The sequence below is a fragment of the Salmo salar genome, chromosome ssa15 (genome assembly GCF_905237065.1).
Source record: "Salmo salar chromosome ssa15, Ssal_v3.1, whole genome shotgun sequence".
NCBI lineage: Eukaryota > Metazoa > Chordata > Actinopteri > Salmoniformes > Salmonidae > Salmo > Salmo salar.
In genome coordinates, this window is record NC_059456.1 from 61,031,795 (window position 1) to 61,052,491 (window position 20,697).

The 20,697-nt window shown below is 41.7% G+C and overlaps 1 protein-coding gene across 1 annotated transcript; it reads left to right on the forward strand.

Moving 5' to 3' along the window:
- Positions 1–27: 27 nt before the first annotated feature.
- LOC106571884 (myb-like protein X) lies at positions 28–13,833 on the forward strand. Its single transcript, XM_014145406.1, has 8 exons — positions 28–404; positions 9,037–9,219; positions 9,296–9,403; positions 9,494–9,592; positions 9,685–9,780; positions 9,891–10,829; positions 13,456–13,607; positions 13,753–13,833. Exons 1-8 carry the CDS (start codon positions 357–359, stop codon positions 13,793–13,795), a joined length of 1,668 nt encoding a protein of 555 aa, XP_014000881.1. The 5' UTR covers positions 28–356; the 3' UTR covers positions 13,796–13,833.
- The last annotated feature ends 6,864 nt before the right edge of the window (positions 13,834–20,697 follow it).

Consider the following 20,697-nt stretch of genomic DNA (forward strand, 5'->3'; position numbering starts at 1 on the left):
CATGAATAGTCTTTTGTTCCTGTTGTGAAGTTGATTTTATTTTTGTTTCATACTGTGAACATTGTTTATTGAGGCCATGAATAAAATTAGAGGGTCATTAGTCCATATAATTATCATTCGTTCTAATTCTAGACATACACATTCTAATGCTAGGTAGTCAAGGTTACAGCATCAACAATTTTCAAATCTGCATCTCATTCCAGCAGGGAAAGTGTCTGTGCCATGAATGGATAGAAGACTCCCCTCATGATAATGAAACAATTTAAACATACTGTGTGTACCTAATAATAATTTTCCCTAAGATTTGTGGGGGAGTTTCTTCTTAGAACCTGTGCTCTTCCAACCTAGACCTCAAAATGGATCAGCAGAGAAAGAGCAAAAGGTCATATAAGCCACAGTCTTATGTAAGTATTGAGTTACCGGTATCCCTGATTATTGATTATTGCAATGTCCTATTTCTTTATGGTTTGACAACATGTCCAATATATTCAAAAGCATTACAGCTAAATTGTATTTATTTTTGTATGTTGTGTCAGTAGTTACCTAACTGGGATTTAAAAACCAAGTCAAGAACCAAGAATGGGAGGGGGACAAGGTTTCCAAGACCAAGTCAAAACCAAGACCAGAAAAATGCGTGTCCAATTCAAGACCATGATTGTAATTTAGTCAAATCACCACCATAATAAGAGTTCTTAATGTCCAGTATTTCTGGTTTCATATTTCAGAACAAATCACCACCATAATAAGAGTTCTAAATGTCTAGTATTTCTGGGTTCATATTTCAGAACATATGGATTCTTTAGACATTCAGAATAGTTAAACAAAATGGGAAAATAGGAATTATTTGTAATGGCTCTAACAGAAACACAATGGGGAACAATGGGCCTTCTACGCCTTCAGAGAAGGGTTTATGATTTATAAAATTAAGACTATAATAATATAGTAATAATAATTATATAATTATTTGTTCTGATTTAATATTTTCAGTTTTTGTTGGAAAGGAAAGGGTTAACACTGAAGAAAAAAAAAGATCCAATCAGGATTTTTCTTTGCTGGTCTCTGGTGAGATAAATCTAGCTAGCTATGTCAGCCATTATCTAGCTAGGCCATTAGAAGCTAGATAAAGGCATCTGCCATTCAACTGTATTAAGGCCAAATTTTGAAGTGACAATGGAATAAACCAATCACATTTTGACTTAACCTCTTACATCTAGACGTTCCGCTAGCGGAATACCTGCTCCAATATCCAATGATGGGCGTGGCGCGAAATACAAACTCCTCTAAAATCCGAAAACTTCCATTTTTCAAACATATGACTATTTTACACCATTTTAAAGACAAGACTCTCGTTAATCTAACCACACTGTCCGATTTCAAAAACGCTTTACAGCGAAAGCAAAACATTAGATTATGTCAGCAGAGTACCCAGCCAGAAATAATCAGACACCCATTTTTCAAGCTAGCATATAATGTCACAAAAAACAAAACCACAGCTAAATGCAGCACTAACCTTTGATGATCTTCATCAGATGACAACCGTAGGACATTATGTTATACAATGCATGCATGTTTTGTTCAATCAAGTTCATATTTATATCAAAACCCAGCTTTTTTACATTAGCATGTGACGTTCAGAACTAGCATACCCCCCGCAAACATCCGGTGAATTTACTAAATTACTCACGATAAACGTTCACAAAAAACATAACAATTATTTTAAGAATTATAGATACAGAACTCCTCTATGCACTCGATATGTCCAATTTTAAAATAGCTTTTCGGTGAAAGCACATTTTGCAATATTCTCAGTAGATAGCCCAGCCATCACGGCTAGCCATTTAGACACCGACCAAGTTTAGCCCTGACCAAACTCCGATTTACTATTACAAAAGTTTGATTACCTTTGTTGTCTTCGTCAGAATGTACTCCCAGGACTGCTACTTCAATAACAAATGTTGGTTTGGTCCAAAATAATCCATCGTTATATCCAAATAGCGGCGTTTTGTTCGTGCGTTCCAAGACACTATCCGAAGTGTAAATAAGGGTCACGAGCATGGCGCAATTCGTGACAAAAGATTTCTAAATATTCCATTACTGTACTTCGAAGCATGTCAACCGCTGTTTAAAATCAATTTTTATGCCATTTTTCTCGTAAAAAAGCGATAATATTCCGACCGGGAATCTGCGTTTAGGTAAACAGAGGAAAGAAAACAAACATTCGGTCGACACGGGCACGCGCCTGAGTCTCACAGTACTGTAACCAGCCACTACCCAAACGCGCTACTTTTTTTCAGCCAGAGCCTGCAAAGCCACGATTCAGCTTTTTGCCGCCTTCTGAGAGCCTATGGGAGCCGTAGGAAGTGTCACGTTATAGCAGAGATCCTCAGTCTTCAATAAACAGAGGCAAGAAGAACGACACCTTGTCAGACAGGCCACTTCCTGCATGAAATCTTCTCAGGTTTTTGCCTGCCATATGAGTTCTGTTATACTCACAGACACCATTCAAACAGTTTTAGAAACTTTGGAGTGTTTTCTATCCAAAGCTAATAATTATATGCATATTCTAGTTTCTGGGCAGGAGTAATAATCAGATTAAATCGGGTACGTTTTTTATCTGGCTGTGAAAATACTGCCCCCTAGCCATAACAGGTTAATGGGTGGGACTGTTTTTACAAAAACTAATGGAAACTTCTGCCTTCTTGAAGACCAACAGGTCACTGCGCAGTAGTTTTCCTAAGGTCTAGCTTGCTAGCTTTTGTTGTTGGCTAGTTTGCAGTGGCTGCAGCAGGTGGTATCAAAGAATAACTTTCAACAAGAAGTTACGTTGCAAATGATCATCACCCCTTTTTCTCCCCAATTTTGTGGTATCCAATTGGTAGTTACAGTCTTGTCTCATCGCTGCCGCTCCCGTACGGATTCGGGAGAGGCGACGGTCGAGAGCCATGCGTCCTCCAAAACAACTCAACCAAGCCGCACTGCTTCTTGACACAATGCCTGCTTAACCCGAAAGCCAGTCACACCAATGTGTCGGAGAAAACACTTTACACCTGGTGACCGTGTCAGCGTGCATGCGCCCAGCCTCCCACAGGAGTCGCTAGAGTGCGATGGGACAAGGACATCCCTGCCGGCCAAACCCTCCCCTAAGCCAGAAGACGCTGGGCCAATTGTGCGCCGCCCCATGGGTCTCCCGGTTGTTGCATTTAGTGGAACTGAAAGTATTTAGGCACATTAAATCTTATTAAAATCTTTCCATATACACCCCCAGGAAGAATGACACTTAAAAAAAAAAAAATCTGACAAGCGACCACTTAGATATGGCCATTTTCACCTTTTCATAAATTCTTAGAAGTTTTGGCATTTGAAGTACTAAGGCATTTGTGAAAATTCTATAGTAATATAGAGTGGGAAAGCAGCCGTGCGTTTGGACAATTAAGACACTGCAATAAATAAAACCAAATAAAGTAATCTGTCTTGTCCAGGACCTGAGTCTACACAGACCGGTGCACTATAGCCAATCAGAGCACCAGTAGGCCTTTATACAAAAAGCCATTTGCCACATGGGCCTGCCATTATTCACTTTGAACTGGACTGTGTGTTTACAGGCAGTTGCAACAATGCGACTTTAGATCATTAGAACGCATTCTCCAAAAGCCACAAAATACACCTGAATGGATTTCTGCAAATATGTAAACACCACGGGAGTCCTCTTGCATTTGGGAACTTTACAGTCCTATTGACTAAACCATGAAAAGGTAGTCTCTCCCTCCCCCAGCTATGCCAGAGCAAGATGAGCTAAAATCTAATGAAGGAATAGTAGATAAACCCTCTCAAACTTTTTCAGCAAGTTGGCCATCATAATTGCACTCATGGGGAACTGTAGCCTCCTCATCCTTCTGCAGCTTGCCTGTCAATGCATAATTGACCCAACCAAGCACCCAAGGTAACTTGCTAGCTAGCTAGTTCCAGACACAAATGAGAGAACACCTCACTCTGACCATTTTACTCGCCGTAGCAGAGCTGGTTAGGCTGTTTACATGTTATCTAGAGCGTTCTTGACTAACTATAAAACATGTGTCTACGTTTACTGACACTGGTCATATTCAGCGGGTGTTGCGTGTTTGTAAATGAATCAGTTGTTCTGTGCTCTGGCACACTAAGAGAAATCAGAGTAGATAGCCAGAGTGAATTTGTGATCGCAAGAGATATGTCAAGTTCTTGCTAGCTAACCAAATGACACCTGCATCTCTAGCTGTGCATAGCCACCAAAAAACAATATGAGGGGGGAAAAGTCAGTCACTAATCCACTCCTCCAATGGCATGCTATGACATCCTCCTAGCAGCTAGCTAGCTAATGTTAGGCTATGTGTTTTTAGCTTGCTTAAATATATTTGCTAGCCAATTAGCCACGTTTGATTGACTTGTGATCATTGCCCTTGCTAGTTTGATTGTATTGACATTCCCAGCCTTAGTTACATTCATCCATTTTTGTCCAGAATATAGAGTAATTGAAACTGAAACAGTGCATTCCGAATGGAGGCAGCAAGAAATGTACCAGGCCAGCTGGGATTTGCAACCTGATAGCAATATTTTTGGATTCCCAAGAAATGTATCGGTGAATTATATGAATCATGCATTGAACTGCATCCATCTATTCTGCTAACAATGCCTTATTGTACGTCATGGAACGATGAGTCAAATATAACCTATTTTTAAAACCTCATAAAGATGGTTTTGTAGCATAAACTGGGAATTTAATATTTTTTACTGATAGTATGACTGTCTGTTTGTTTCATATCTGCAAAGTAGTTAAATCGTTGTCAATTCCACTTGAAACTTTTTTGTGTGCTAAATGTGAAATGTTTTTTTTTGCAATGGGCAGTAATAGTTGTAAATTTCGATTGGGAAACGCTTAATGGTTGTGTTTTTGTATTCTTATGATTAGGACCTACTGGCTCATTATCTCTGAGTGAATGGACTGCTTATCCTTTAACATCATGCTGTGTGTGACTGCTGTCTTTCTATCGGCCCTATGCAGTCGTGTAGTGTTGCCTGGAGAAGTGGGTATTTTATTTAAATTTTGTAAATTTTATTTCACCTTTATTTAACCAGGTAGGCCAGTTGAGAACAAAGTTCTCATTTACGACTGTGACCTAGCCAAGATAAAGCAAAGCAGTGCGACAAAAACAACAACACAGAGTTACACATGGGATAAACAAACGTACAGTCAATAACACAAGACAAATCTATATACAGTGTGTGCAAATGTAGTAGGATTAAATAGGCCATAGTGGCGAAATAATTACAATTTAGCATTAACACTAGAGTGATAGATGTGCAGATGATGATGTGCAAGTAGTGATTCTGGGGTGCAAAAGAGCAACATAAATAACAATATGGGGATGAGGAAGTTGGGTGGGCTATTTACAGATGGGCTGTGTACAGGTGCAGTAATCGGTAAGCTGCTCTGACAGCTGATGCTTAAAGTTAGCGAGGGAGATATTTCTCCAGCCTCAGTGATTTTTGCAATTCGTTCCAGTCATTCGCAGCAGAGAACTGTAAGGAAAGGCGGCCAAAGGGGTTGTTGGCTTTGGGGATGACCCGTGAAATATACCTGATGAAGCACGTGCTACAGGTGGGTGTTGCTATGGTGACCAGTGAGCTGAGATAAGGTGAGGCTTTACCTAGCAAAGACTTATAGATGACCTGGAGCCAGTGGGTTTGGCAATGAATATGTAGCGAGGGCCAGCCAACGAGAGCATACAGGTCACAGTGGTGGGTAGTATATAGCGCTTTGGTGACAAACGGATGCCACTGTGATAGACTACATCCAATTTGCTGAGTAGAGTGTTGGAGGCTATTTTGTAAATGACATCGCCGAAGTCAAGGATCGGTAGGATAGTCAGTTTTACGAAGGTATGTTTGGCAGCATGAGTGAAGGAAGCTATGTTGCGAAATAGGAAACCGATTCTTGATTTAATTATGGATTGGAGATGCTGAATGTGAGTCTGGAAGGAGAGTTTACAGTCTAACCAGACACCTAGGTATTTGTAGTTGTCCACATATTCTAAGTCAGAACTGTCCAGAGTAGTGATGCTAGCCGGGCGTGTGTGTACGGGCAGCGATCTGTTGAAGAGCATGCATTTAGTTTTACTAGCATTTAAGAGCAGTTGAAGGCCACGGAAGAAGTGTTGTATGGCATTGAAGCTTGTTTGGAGGTTTGTTAACACAGTGTCCAAAGAAGGGCCAGAAGTATACAGAATGGTGTTGTCTGCGCAGAGGTGGATCAGAGAATCGCCAGCAGCAAGAGCGACATCATTGATATATACAGAGAAAAGCCAGAGAATTGAACCCTGTGTCACCCCCATAGAGACTGCCAGAGGTGCGGACAACAGGCACTGAACTCTATCTGAGAAGTAGTTGGTGAACCAGGCGAGGCAGTCATTTGAGAAACCAAGGCTATTGAGTCTGCCGATAACAATGCGGTGATTGACAGAGTCGAAAGCCTTGGCCAGGTTGATGAAGACGGCTGAACAGTACTGTCTTATCGATGGCGGTTATGATATCGTTTAGGACCTTGAGAGTGGCTGAGGAGCACCCATGACCAGCTCGGAAACCAGATTGCATAGTGGAGAAGGTACGGTGGGATTCGAAATGGTCGGTGATCTGTTTGTTAACTTGGCTTTCGAAGACTTTAGAAAGGCAGGGCAGGATGGATATAGGTCTGTAACAGTTTAGGTCTAGAGTGTCTCTCCCTTTGAAGAGGGGGATGACCGCGGCAGCTTTCCAATCTTTAGGGTTCTCAGACGAAACGAAAGAGAGGTTGAACAGGCTAGTAATAGGGGTTGCAACAATTGCGGCAGATCATTTTAGAAAGAGAGGGTGGGGTAGCCAGGAAGGTGGGGGTAGCCAGGAAGCGGGGGGGCTTGGGCAAGTTGCTGCGGGGGTGCAGAGCTGTTGGCCCGGGGTAGGGGTAGCCAGGTGGAAAGCATGGCCAGCCGCAGAAAAATGCTTATTGAAATTCTCAAATAGATTCAGGGCATAATGTACAGACAAGGGTATGGTAGGATGTGAGTACAGTGGAGGTAAACCTAGGGATTGAGTGACGATGAGAAAGGTTGCATCTCTGGAGGCACCAGTTAAGCCAGGTGAGGTCTCCGCATGTGTGGGGGGTGAGACAGAAGATCTATCTAAGGCATGTTGAGCGGGACTGGGGGCTCTACAGAGAAATAAAACAATAAGAACTACCCAAAACAGCAGTAGACAAGGCATATTGACATTAGAGAGAGGCATAAAGCAATCACAGGAGTTGATTGGCAGAGCTAAGACAACAACGGGTAAATGGCGAGGAATGGGCAGAGAGGGTCAGTTAGGTACACACAGGACCTGAGTTCGAGGCTAGGTATACTCTAACTTTGCTAAAAAGTTCCCAAATGGCCCGCCCAGCAAAGGAAAGGCATCCTGTTTGAAAAATCCTATGTTTTTTAAAATTCGTTTTTGAATAGATTTTTCAGATTTTCACTCAAAAAAATCAAAAAATAAATACATTGAAAAAATACACACATTTGATGTTCTAAGTCTACAACAATGCTTAAACCACATCAATCTGATTGGATGGGGCTGTCATGGCCTGGCTCCCCAGTGGGGGGGCCTCTGCCACCCAGGACCATCCATGTCTACGCCCCTGATGCAAACAGCTGCATGATGACAATTGCGCATCACAAATTGCCTTCTAACCAACACTTCGGACTAAACTTTTTCAATACCTAGTTTGCGTACCCATTGTTGCCTTAATGAGCATTTACTGGTAGATATCATAAGTTGAAACATCTTTCCTACACTACCCGCTACCGATGTCATTCTTCTGTGAGCTGCACACTCTTGCTGACTGCAGATGATATTGCGCTGAAACTAGGCAGTGTGTAGCGCGCTTGTGAATGTATTCCACGTGCTTTGCGATTGTGTAGGCTACTCAGTGTATGATTTCTCTATTGTACTAAATTGATAAGTTGTATACACTATTTTGATACGCATCAGTAGGGATTAAGAAGTGAGTATACGCAATGCCCACTGAATTTTTTTAAATATGGTTTATACCTGCAGATAGCCTCCACTACACCACTAGCCCTTTGTGTTTTACAAAAAGTCCACTCTCCTACATGAGTGCACTGGTATTATGGTTGCTGTCCTTTCAGAATCACCAACCTGTCACACACTGAAGGCCTATAGGTTTGCCACTGAGCAAACATGTCTATAATAGATATTAAGGCTGTTAAGATATTCATGTTTCAAGAAAGGAGTGTATATATTTGGCCTGGTGAAGTGGTTTTATGCGGTGACTGTTAAGTCTCTGCTGGTCTCGGGAAAGAAATGATGAGTCCTCACTGTCCGAGGCAGAGTCAAGACCAGGCACAACACTGTCTGGACCACTATTGGAGGGATGCAACAGCATTTTCCCACAAGAAATTCCATAATTTGGTTATTTGTTGGTGGTGGTAGAAAACACTGTCTCACTCCAGAATCTCCCTTATTTGTTCCATTGGGTTGAGATCTGGTGACTGTGACAGCCATGACATATGGTTTACATCATTTTAATGTCCATCAAACCATTCAGTGACTACTCGTGCCCTGTGGATGGGGGCATTGTCATCCTATTGTGGCATAGCCATGGTAGCCCACCCAGCATTTTTATACATAACCCTAAGCATGATGGGATGTTAATTGCTTAATTAACTCAGGAACCACACCTGTGTGAAATCACCTGCTCTCTATATACTTTGTATCCCTGTTATAAACAGGTCAATTCTGTGTGCAAGAATCCCGACTTTGTGAGGTGTTCCTCCAGCCTTACTTCCAAATTACTGGAAAGTCAAATAGATAGATTCAACAGTGCCAACATGTTGAAGGAACATACTGATTAATAACCAAATGAATAACCATTTATTAAACTTTGCATCATTAGACAAATGACCTAGTAAGAGCTCACAGTGTGTTACATGTAGCAACAGGTTGACTGACAATAGTACTTGTGTTCCACAGCCGCCCATCCTAGAGAGTCTAGAGGGCAGTGACAAGAAGCAGAGGTTCTCTGGGGACAGGATCGTCCTTCCATCCAGTCCAAAGGATGAGGATGGACAGGCAGCACACATGAAAGTGTGGGAAGAAGAAGTGCAGGAAGAAAATGCAGAGGCTGTGAACACCCCATCTTTCTGTGAACCACTGGTAAGAGATCACTGCTACCCATGTCTTTGTGTGACTGCCTGTGTGCAGATGAGTTCTGACCAGCTGACTCTGACAGATTCTTCAGGATATTGAGGACTTGGAGGAGTCTACTGTAAAGGAAAGTCCAGTTCCTCCAAAGGACACTGAAGATATAGATAAGGCTTCAACCGAGGGCCAACAACTGGTAATAAGGCTGTATTTTTATCAATTGAATTTGACCAGAACTGCCCAGTCTGCGCTGCATCAGTATATCTGACCCAAAATGTCTGCACAGACCCAGGTAGAGCAACACAACCCTGACATCCTCCTCCCTCACCCTGTGGATGCCCTGGAGAATGCCTATGTGAACACCCCCCCTGTTTGTGAACCACTGGTAAGAGATCAGTGCCACACATTTGTGTTACTATCTGTCTGAATATGGAGAATGGAGCTCTGACCTACAGACTCTCTAAATATGATAAACAGATTATTGAGGACTTGGAGGACTCTCCTGACAAGGAATGTCCAGCTCCCCGAAAGACTGAGGATGTAGAATGTGCTTCAGCACAGGGCCAAGAGCAGGTAAAATACCCATGATATTTGTGCCTGTGTGTGTGTATGCATAATCTTTTTCCAACAACATTTGATCAAAATTGCCTTTCTCTACTTGTCACTATGTTTGACCTTCAAAGATCCTGGTAGATAAGGACCGAGATAAGGACAAAGACCATGATATGCCCCTCCCTTGCTGCTTAGATAACCTGAAGAAGCGCTTCTACCAGAGCAGGGACCGGCAGATCAGGGAAAGACACTGGGCCCAGTTCAGAGCAGAGACCCTGAGGGTGGCCCACCAAGGGATAGTTGTCCTGCAACGTGACCTGGAGCTGGAGCTGGAGCGGGTTAGAGAGGGCCTAGAGGATAGACGGCAGCGCAGAGAGAGGGACCATCACAGTCTGGCCCAGGTGAAGAGAGACAGACAGAAAAAGAGAGAAGAGCAGATAAAAAGATGGATGGAAAAGTGGATGATAGGGAGAGAGGAGAGCCAGGGGGAAGAAGGTGAGGAAGAGGGGAAGACAGAGGAAGAGGAGAAAGAGGGAGAGGAGGAAAGTGAAAAGGAAGAGGAGAGTGAGGATGAAGAGGGCGATACAGAGGGAGCGGAAGAGAAGGAGAAAGATGAGAAGGAAGGAGACAGGGAGGGGAGTGAAGAGGAGAGTGAGGAGGATGAAGAGAGCGAGGAGGAGGAGGATGGCATAGAGACTATATGCAAGGAGGTGAAGATGCAGATGCACTTGATCATGGGTGATATTGAGCGTGATATGAAGAATGACTATGAGCAGAACAAGAATTGGGAAGTCCTGGACCGGAAGATGTTGACCACCCTGCTGCAGTGCTTGGAGTCAGTCTACCAGAGACGCACTGAGGAGATACTGGGCAAGATAGGCATGCTGTGGGACATCATGATCAACAACATGCTCCAGGACCTCCATGGATGGAGAACAGCCCAGAAGTCAGTGTCTGCCCAGACTGCGCAGTATCTCCACTTCCGCCACAGTTCCCGTCTGGCCCCCGTCACCCCTCTGACTGAAGCGGGTAGGAGGCTCCTCAAGGGATGGGCAAGAGAGGCCCAACAGGTGGGTGATGATGGGGACATTGCGATGACTTGACAGTTCAGTTATATGATGTTATATGAATTTGTTTCACCATTGTTCCTTCATATAAAGCTATAAGTCAAACATACACTGAACAAAAATATAAATGCAACATGTAAAGTGTTGGTCCCATATTTCATGAGCTGATATAAAATATCCCCAAAATGTTCCATTCGCATGAAAATCTTATTTCTCTCAAATGTTGTGCACAAATTTGTTTACATCCCTGTTAGTGAGCATTTCTCCTTTGCCAAGATAATCGATCCACCTGACAGGTGTGGCATATCAAGAAGCTGATTAATCTACCATAAGCTACCTCCAACGTTGTTTTAAAGAATTTGGCAGTACGTCAAACCAGCCTCACAACTGCATGGTGTCGTGTGGGCGAGCGGTTTGCTGTGCCCCATGGTGGTGGTGGGGCAATATGTGCAGGCATAAGTTACGTACAACGAGCATTTTATCAATGGCAATTTCAATATACAGACATACCGATCTTGAGGCCCATTGTTGTGCCCTTCATCCGCCGCCATCACCTCTTGTTTCAGCATGATAATGCACTGCCCCATGTCGCAAGGACCTGTACACCATTCCTGGAAGCTGAAAATTGCCCAGTTCTTCCATGCTCTGGATTGACGCATACGACACCGGGTTCTAGTTCCCGACAACATCCAACATTCCACAGGCCACAGTCAACAGCCTGATCAACTCTACACGAAGTAGATACAGTTGAAGTCGGAAGTTCACATACACTTAGGTTGGAGTCATTAAAACTTGTATATCAACCACTCCTCAAATTTCGTGTTAACAAACTATAGTTTTGGCAAGTCAGTTAGGACATCTACTTTGTCATTTTTACAAAAATTGTTTACAGACAGATTATTTCACTTATAATTCACTGTATCACAATTCCAGTGGGTCATAAGTTTACATACACTAAGTTGACTGTGCCTTTAAACAGCTTGGAAAATTCCAAAAAATTATGTAATGGCTTTAGAAGCTTCTGATAGGCTAATTGACATCATTTGAGTCAATTGGAGGTGTACCTGTGGATGTATTTCAAGGCCTACCTTCAAACTCAGTGCCTCTTTGCTTGACATCATGGAAAAATCTAAAGAAATCAGCCAAGACCTCAGCAAAAACATTGTAGACCTCCACAAGTCTGGTTCACACTTGGGAGCAATTTCCAAATGCCTGAAGGTACCACGTTCATCTGTACAAACAATAGCACGCAAGTATTAACACCATGGGACCACGCAGCTGTCATACTGCTCAGGAAGGAGAAGCGTTCTGTCTCCTAGAGATGAACGTACTTTGGTGCGAAAAAGGCAAATCAATCCCAGAACAACAGCAAAGAACCTTGTGAAGATGCTGGAGGAAACAGGTACAAAAGTATCTATATCCACAGTAAAAACGAGTCCTATATCGATATAACCTGAATGGCCGCTCAGCAAGGAAGAAGCCACTGCTCCAAAACCGCCATAAAAAAATCAGACTACGGTTTGCAACTGCACATGGGGACAAAGATCGTACTTTTTGGAGAAATGTCCTCTGGTCTGATGAAACAGAAATGGAACTGTTTGGCCATAATGACCATTGTTATGTTTGGAGGAAAAAGAGGGAGGCTTGCAAGCCAAAGAACACCATCCCAACCGTGAAGCACGGGGCTGGCAGCATCATATTGTGGGGGTGCTTTGCTGCAGGAGGGACTGGTGCACTTCACAAAATAAAAAATATGTGGATATATTGAAGCAACATCTCAAGACATTAGTTAAAGCTTGGTCGCAAATGGGTCTTCCAAATGGACAATGACCCAAAGCATACTTCCAAAGTTGTGGCAAAATGGCTTAAGGACAACAAAGTCAAGGCATTGGAATGGCCATCACAAAGGCCTACAAACCTGACTCAGTTACACCAGCTCTGTCAAGAGGAATGGGCCAAAATTCAACTAACTTATTGTGGGAAGCTTGTGGAAGGCTACCCAAAACATTTGACCGAAGTTAAAAAATGTAAAGGCAATGCTACCAAATACAAATTGAGTGTATATACATTTCTGATCCACTGGGAATGTGATGAAAGAAATAAAAGCTGAAATAAATCATTCTCTCTACTATTATTCTGACATTTTGCATTCTTAAAATAAAATGGTGATCCTAACTGACCTAAAACAGGGAATTTTTACTAGGATTAAATGTCAGGAATTGTGAAAAACTGAGCTTAAATGTACTTGGCTAAGGTGTATGTAAACTTCTGACTTCAACTGTATGTCACGCTGCATGAGGCAAATGGTGGTCACACCAGATACTAACTGGTTTTCTGATCCACGCCCCTACCTTTTAAATAAATAAGTTATCTGTGACCAACAGATGCATATCTGTATTCTCAGTCAAGTGAAATCCAAAGATTGGGGCCTAATTCATTGATTTCAATTGACTGATTTCCTTATACTGTGTGAACTGTAAATCAGTCAAATGTTTGAAATTGTTGCATGTTGCATTTATATGTTTGTTTGGTATAGTTACATAGGTAGTGTATAGACTGTATGTACACCTGTTACAACTTAGACATCTAGGTGTCTGTCACTACAATAACCTCCATCGACCAATCTTAGGATGACGAGGCAAAGAAGACTGGCAAAAGGAAAAAGAAGAAGAAAAAGAAGAAGACAGAGAGAGAACAAGTGAAGGATGAGGAGAAAGACAGTCAGGGTCTGCAGAAGGAGGAAATGGTAGAAAGTAATCCAGAAGAGAATAAAAAGTCAGGGTAAGTGCAGTAATGAATTGATGGATGAATGAGAGCCAGAGAGAAAAATAATGTTGGTTATCATAAGTATATGATGAATGGAATATATTGCCTATGTACAGTATGTTATCTATATATGGTAACTATATTGTATTTTAAATCACAGGTTTCTCCAATTGCTGCTGCTCAAACTGACATGCATTCAATGATGACAAAATATTTAGAAAAAATAAAGTTTGAAACCAGCTTGAATTTGTTTTTGATAATCTTTGGTTTATCCATCTGGGTTTCTCACCCAATGATTGCATATAAACTCTGGATTACTGATACTATGTATTGGTCAGTGAGAGGCTTTCAAGCCACCGGTCAGCCATATTGGTGCTCCCCAGAGGAAGCAGTCCTCCATATGAATGAATGGAATTATATAGTATTTCAATTAAATGTTCTAAAGACAGATTTTTTGATGTAGTGGGAACAGTAACATTAGAACTTTAAAAAATATATACTTAAAGGAAAATGTTAATAGTTTTCAATTTTATGTTCAGTTTACATAATACAATTTTAAAGTATGCATTAATGTGTCTGTGATATAATAAACCTGGCAAAAACAAATGTAGATATTAATAAATGCATTTTTATAGCTTCCAAATAAAAATAATACACAGTGGAGGAGTGCCAAGATGGAGGCGTGGTGGCTTCAAAACAGCGCCTCCTGTTAGGTACCTAGTAGTAGTGCATTCTGAAAGTATTGAGACCCCTTCACTTTTTCCCACATTTTGTTAAGTTACCGCCTTATTTTAAAATGGATTAAAACAAATCAATCAATCAATACACAATACCCCAGTAGAAAGAAGAGGAGGAAGGGAAGCACTGCTAAGGTACACAATAGTATATTTTGGTAGATTGAAGGTGCTCTTTGATAAAAGGGGTAAATTGGTTATCAAAAAGAAAGGAGGACCAAGGCACTCTTCATATAAGTAATTTAAATGCCTTTATTTGTATGGCATGTTCAATGGAAACAAAGTTTAAAAAATCCAATGTGTTTTGGCTGCATGGCCTTCGTCAGGGAGTACAAAGAAATGATAATACAATGTCCTCTTTTGAACAGCGTTTTCCAATCGGCCCTAATTTGAAGAGGGAGTGGTTACAAAATTGATTGGAAAACACCTAGTAAGCAATACTATACACATTAAAAAGTTAAATTCTGTAGATATGTTATCAAAAAATTCAACTCCAAGCTAGAAGCATCAGAAAACCTTGAAAGGTAGTTCTGACCTTAAATATGACTGGGAAAAGTGCCAAGAATAGGACAGCCATCTATTCCATAGTACATTAGAACACAGCAAACATGAACAACAACTGTCTAAACCTAGCTGAGGGCAATTGAGCAAAATGTCCACTAGATGACAGCAAATAGACCTATCACGATCCTACAGGAAGGGTGAGAAATCCATATCTTAATTTAAACCAGGGTACTTAGTGGCCTGTAGTTTGTAAATCCATATCTTCATTTAAACCAGGGAACTTGGCATTTTTCCTATTTTGTTGCCTTACAACCTGGAATTAAAATACCTTTTTGGGGGGTTTGAATCATTTGATTTACACAACATGCCTACCACTTTGAAGATGCAAAATATTTTTTATTTTTACTATTTTCTACATTGTAAAATAATAGTGAAGACATCAAATCTATGAAATAACACATATGGAATCTTGTACTAACCAAAAAAGTGTCAAACAAATCAAAATATATTTTAAATTCTTCATAGTAGCCACCCTTTGCCTTGATGACAGCTTTGCACACTCTTGGCATTCTCTCAACCATCTTCATCTGGAATGCTTTTCCAACAGTCTTTTAGGAGTTCCCACATATGCTTAGCACTTGTTGGCTGCTTTTCCTTAACTCTGCGTTCCAACTCATCGCAAACCATCTCAGTTGGGTTGAGGTCGGGTGATTGTGGAGGCCAGGTCGTCTGATGCAGCACTCCACTCTCCTTCTTGGTCAAATTGCCCTTACAGCCTGGATGTGTGTTAGGTCATTGTCAAAAGGACAGATTTCCACCGGTCTAATGTCCATTGCTCATGTTTCTTGGCCCAAGCAAGTCTATTCTTCTTATTGGTGTCCTTTTAGTAGTGGTTTCCTTGCAGCAATGCGACAATGAAGGCCTTGATGGCTTGATGGTTTTTGCGACTGTACTTGAATAAACTTTCAAAGTTCCTGAAATTTTACGGATTGACTGACCTTCATGTCTTAAAGTAATGATGGACTGTCGTTTCTCTTTTCTTATTTGAGCTGTTCTTGTCATAACATGGACTTGGTCTTTTACCAAATAGGGCTATCTACTGTATACCACCCCTACCTTGTCACAACACAACTGATTGGCTCAAACGCATTAAGAAGGAAAGAAATTCCACAAATTAACAAGACACACCTGTTTATTGAAATGCATTTCAGGTGACTACCACATAAAGCTGGTTAGGAAAAAAAGCCAAGAGGGGTGAATACTTTTGCAAGGCACTGTAGTGGCATGTAACTTGTAAATACAAAAACTTTCCCTTTGGTTTAGCTGTTTAAGACGGTCCCCTTTTCTAATTGAGGCTGGAACATGATCAATACCCATAGCTTGTAGGGAGGCAGGGTTGCCATGGTGTAAGGACTTGTACCTTGCCATGGGGTAGTCTTCATTGCCTACCCGTATGGCGTACATGTGTTCCGCTAAGCGGTCTTGAAGGCGTCTCTTTGTCCGTCCAACGTAGAACACCTTGCACTGTGGACATTCCAATTTGTAGATGACATGAGTGGTTTTGCAGTTAATGAAATGCTTGACTTGATACTCCATTTTAGGAGCTGTGTCAACAAAATCGTTGCACTGGTTGCATTTAAAAGAGCCCTTGGGTTTGTGGTCTAGCCAAGTTTTTTGAGAGTCACCAGGAAGATAGCTGTGGACTAATTTGTCATTTAGGGTAGGTCATCTCTTAAAGCTTTTGACTGGTGGCTCTGGGAAGACTTGGTGTTGTAGCCAATCGCTTTGGATGATTCCCTAATTATTTTTAATGATTATTTTAATGTTCTCTGCTTCAGTGCTGTATTTTGTAACAAAGTACACTCTCTCTGATGTATCACGAGGCACTCTCCTTCGCAACAAGTTCTCTTTGTCAAGTCGTCGGGCTCTTATATCTGCATCTTTCAGGACCTGAGTGCTATAGCCCCGATTCAAGAAGCACTTCTCCAATTCAGCAGATTTGACACTGTAATCTGTTTCCTGATCACAAATTCTGCAGACTCTTTGGAATTGGCCTTTATTTAACCAGGTAGGCCAGTTGAGAACAAGTTCTCATTTACAACTGCAACCTGGCCAAGATGGAGCAAAGCAGTGCGAGACAAACAACACAGAGTTACACATGGGATAAACAAACGTACAGTCAATAACACAATATAAAAGTCTATATGCAGTGTGTGCAAATGTCGTAAGATGTTTGTCGGTAAGGCAATAAATAGGCCATAGTGGCAAAATAATTACAATTTAGCAATTAAACACTGGAGTGTTAGATGTGCAGAAGATGAATGTGCAAGTAGAGATACTGGGGTGCAAAGGAGCAAAAAAATTAAAATAATAATATGGGGATGGGGTAGTTGGGTGGGCTATTTACAGATGGGCTATGTACAGGTGCAATGATCAGTAAGCTGCTCTGACAGCTGATGCTTAAAGTTAGTGTGAGAGATATAAGTCTCCAGATTCAGTGATTTTTGCAATTCGTTCCAGTCATTGGCAGCAGAGAACTGGAAGGAAAGGCGGCCAAACGAGGAGTTGGCTTTGGGGGGTGACCCAGTGAAATATACCTGCTGGAGCACATGCTACGGGTGGGTGCTGCTATGGTGACCAGTGAACTGAGATAAGGCGGGGCTTTACCTAGCAAAGACTTATAGATGACCTGGAGGCAGTGGGTTTAGCGACGAATATAGAGCGAGGGCCAGCCAACGAGAGCATACAGGTCGCAGTGGTGGGTAGTATATGGGGCTTTGGTGACAAAACGGATGGCACTGTGATAGACTACATCCAATTTGCTGAGTAGAGTGTTGGAGGCTATTTTGTAAATGACATCGCCGAAGTCAAGGATCGGTAGGATAGTCAGTTTTACGAGGGTATGTTTGACAGCATGAGTGAAGATGCTTTGTTGCGAAATAGGAAGCCGATTCTAGATTTAATTTTGGATTGGAGATGCTTAATGTGAGTCTGCAAACAACCTTAGACATTTTTACTGATGTCAAGGTCCAAAAAATGTGTGTTATCCTTGCTGTACTCCATAGTTAGTTTGATGTTAGGGTTAATATTGTTAAGGTATTGGTGGAAGGAAATAAGTTTATCTGCTAAGCCGTACCAGAACAGGCAAACATCATCAATATAGCATCCCCACCATATAATCCGGTCAAAGAACAGGTTATTAGAAGGATCCAAAATGAAGTAATTTTCCCATTTACCCAAGTACAAACCAGCATAGGAAGGGCTGCAGCAAGCTCACATGGCACATCCTTTGACTTGTTTAAAAATACGGTCCTGAAAGATAAAGATGTTATGATTAAGAGTCCATTCAGTCAGTGAGACAATTAATTCTGTGGGAGGCATCTCAGTCTCAGGCCGGGTACTCAAGAAATGGTGCATAGCTGCCAATCCTTGTTCATGTTCAATGGTGGTTTATAGAGACTCCACATCTATGGTGACTAAGAAGGAAGCTGTACCTATATTGTTCAATTCCTTAATTTTGTTCAACACATCTGTGGTATCTTGAAGATAGGTTGGGAGTGACGTCAGAAAAGGCTTAATAAAGTAATCAATGTACTTGGAGATGGGTTCTGTCAGACTTTCATTAACACTAACGACTGGTCTGCCTAAGTGGTTTTCAAGATTCTTGTGGACTTTTGGAAGAAGACAAAAAGAAGCCATACGCGGACTGCCATTGAAAAGAAATTTGAACTCCTTGTCTGAAATGTAGCCATTCTCCTTAGCTTCTGTGAGGATCCATTTCAATTTGGTTTTTAGGTCCTCTGTAGGGTTGAAGGTAAGAGATTGGTAGAATTCATCATTGTCTAATTGATGCTAAGCTTCTGTCACATATTTGTCCTTACTCCTTCCACACTACTGTCTGCTTTTTTAACCACAATCCATCCATTTTTTAACAATGATTGAACTGCATCCCTCTCCGTCTTAGAAAGATTACGTTGTGTTTGGTTAGAGTCAATTTGACCCTTAAAACAGATTCTCCACATCAAAATTCACCTTCTTGGCAAATGTATTTAGTGTGGCATTCTGGACGATGGGACAAAAGGTGGACTTGGGCTTGAAAGGTGTTTTTGAGGGTACAGAAACTGCCTGACCTGAGACACAATACCCCATAATGACAAATGGAAAACAGGTTGTAATTTCTTTTTGCAAATGCATTAAAAAATGAAAAACAGAAATATCTTATTTACATAAGAATTCAGACCCTTTGCTATGACACTCGAAATTGAGCTCAGGTGCATCCTGTTTCCATTGATCATCCTTGAGATGTTTCTACAACTTGATTGGAGTCCACCTGTGGTAAATTCAATTGATTGGACATGATTTGGAAAGGCACACACCTGTCTATATAAGGTCCCAAAGTTGACACAGCAAAAACCAAGCCATGAGGTCAAAGGAATTGCCCGTAGAGCTCCAATACAGGATTGTGTCTGGGGAGGGGACAAAAACAAATCTGCAGCATTGAAGGTCCCCAAGAACACAGTGGCCTCCATTTTTAAATAGAAGAAGTTTGGAACCATCAAGACTTCCTAGAGCTGGCCACCCAGCCAAACTGAGCAATCAGTGGAGAAGGAATTTGGTCAGGGAGGTGACCAAGAAACCGATGGTCACTCTGACAGAGCTCCAGAGTTCTTCTGTGTAGATGGGAGAACCTTCCAAAAGGACAACCATCTCTGCACACTCCACCAATCAGGCCTTTATGGTAGAGTGGCCAGACGGAAGCCACTCCTCAGTAAAAGGCCCATGACAGCCCGCTTGGAGTTAGCCAAAAGGCACCAAAAGAGTCTCAGGCCATGAGAAACAAGATTCTTTGGTCTGATGAAACCAAGATTGTACTCTTTGGCCTGAATGCCAAGAGTCACGTCTGGAGAAAACCTGGCACCATCCCTTCGGTGAAGCATGGTGGTGGCAAATTCATGCTGTGGGGATGTTTTTCAGCGGCAAGGACTGGGAGATTTGTCAGGATCGAGGTAAAGATGAACGGAGAAAAGTACAGACGGATCCTTAATGAAAACCTGCCCCAGAGCGCTCAGGACCTCAGACTGGGGTGAAGGTTCACCTTCCAATAGGACAACAACCATAAGCACACAGCAAAGACAACGTCTCTGAATGTCCTTGAGTGGCCCAGCCTGAGACTTGAATCCAATCTAACCTTTGTGCTGTTGTCTGAGCCCAATAATGTTTGTACCATGTTTTGTGCTGCTACCATGTTGTGCTGCTGCCATGTTGTGTTGCTACAATGTTGTTGTTGTCTTAGGTATATCTTTATGTAGTGTTGTGTTGTCTCCCTTGTCGTGATGTGTGTTTTGTCTTATATTTTTCATCCCAGTCCCCCGCAGGAGACCTTTTGCGTTTTGGTAGGCCGTCATTGAAAATAAGAATTTGTTCATATCTGACTTGCCTAGTTAAATAAAGTTTAAATAACATCTCTGGGGAGACCTGAAAAAAACTGTGCAGCGACACTCCCCATCCAACCTGACAGAGCTTGAGAGGATCTGCAGAGAAGAATGAGAGAAACTCCCCAAATACAGTTGTGCCAAGCTTGTAGCGTCATACCCAAGAATACTCAAGGCTGCAATCGCTGCCAAAACTGCTTCAACAAAATACTGAGTAAAGGGTCTGAATACTTATGTAAATGTGATATTTCCGTTTTTTTTATATATATATGTAGATTGATGAGGGGAAAAAACTATTTAATCCATTTTAGAAAAAGGCTGCAATGTAACAAAATGTGGAAAAAGTCAAGGGCTCTGAATACTTTCCGAATGCATTGCAAATCATTTCTTTCACCATGTGGGTCCAGATGGTGGATAGATAAGAGGGCTCAACAA

Coding starts and splice junctions, on each gene's coding strand:
- LOC106571884 (XM_014145406.1), top strand. CDS start 357: ATGGATCAGCAGAGAAAGAGCAAAAGGTCATATAAGCCACAGTCTTAT. Junction 9,781..9,890: donor CAGCACAGGGCCAAGAGCAG/GTAAAATACCCA, acceptor TGACCTTCAAAG/ATCCTGGTAGATAAGGACCG. Junction 10,830..13,455: donor GGGCAAGAGAGGCCCAACAG/GTGGGTGATGAT, acceptor GACCAATCTTAG/GATGACGAGGCAAAGAAGAC.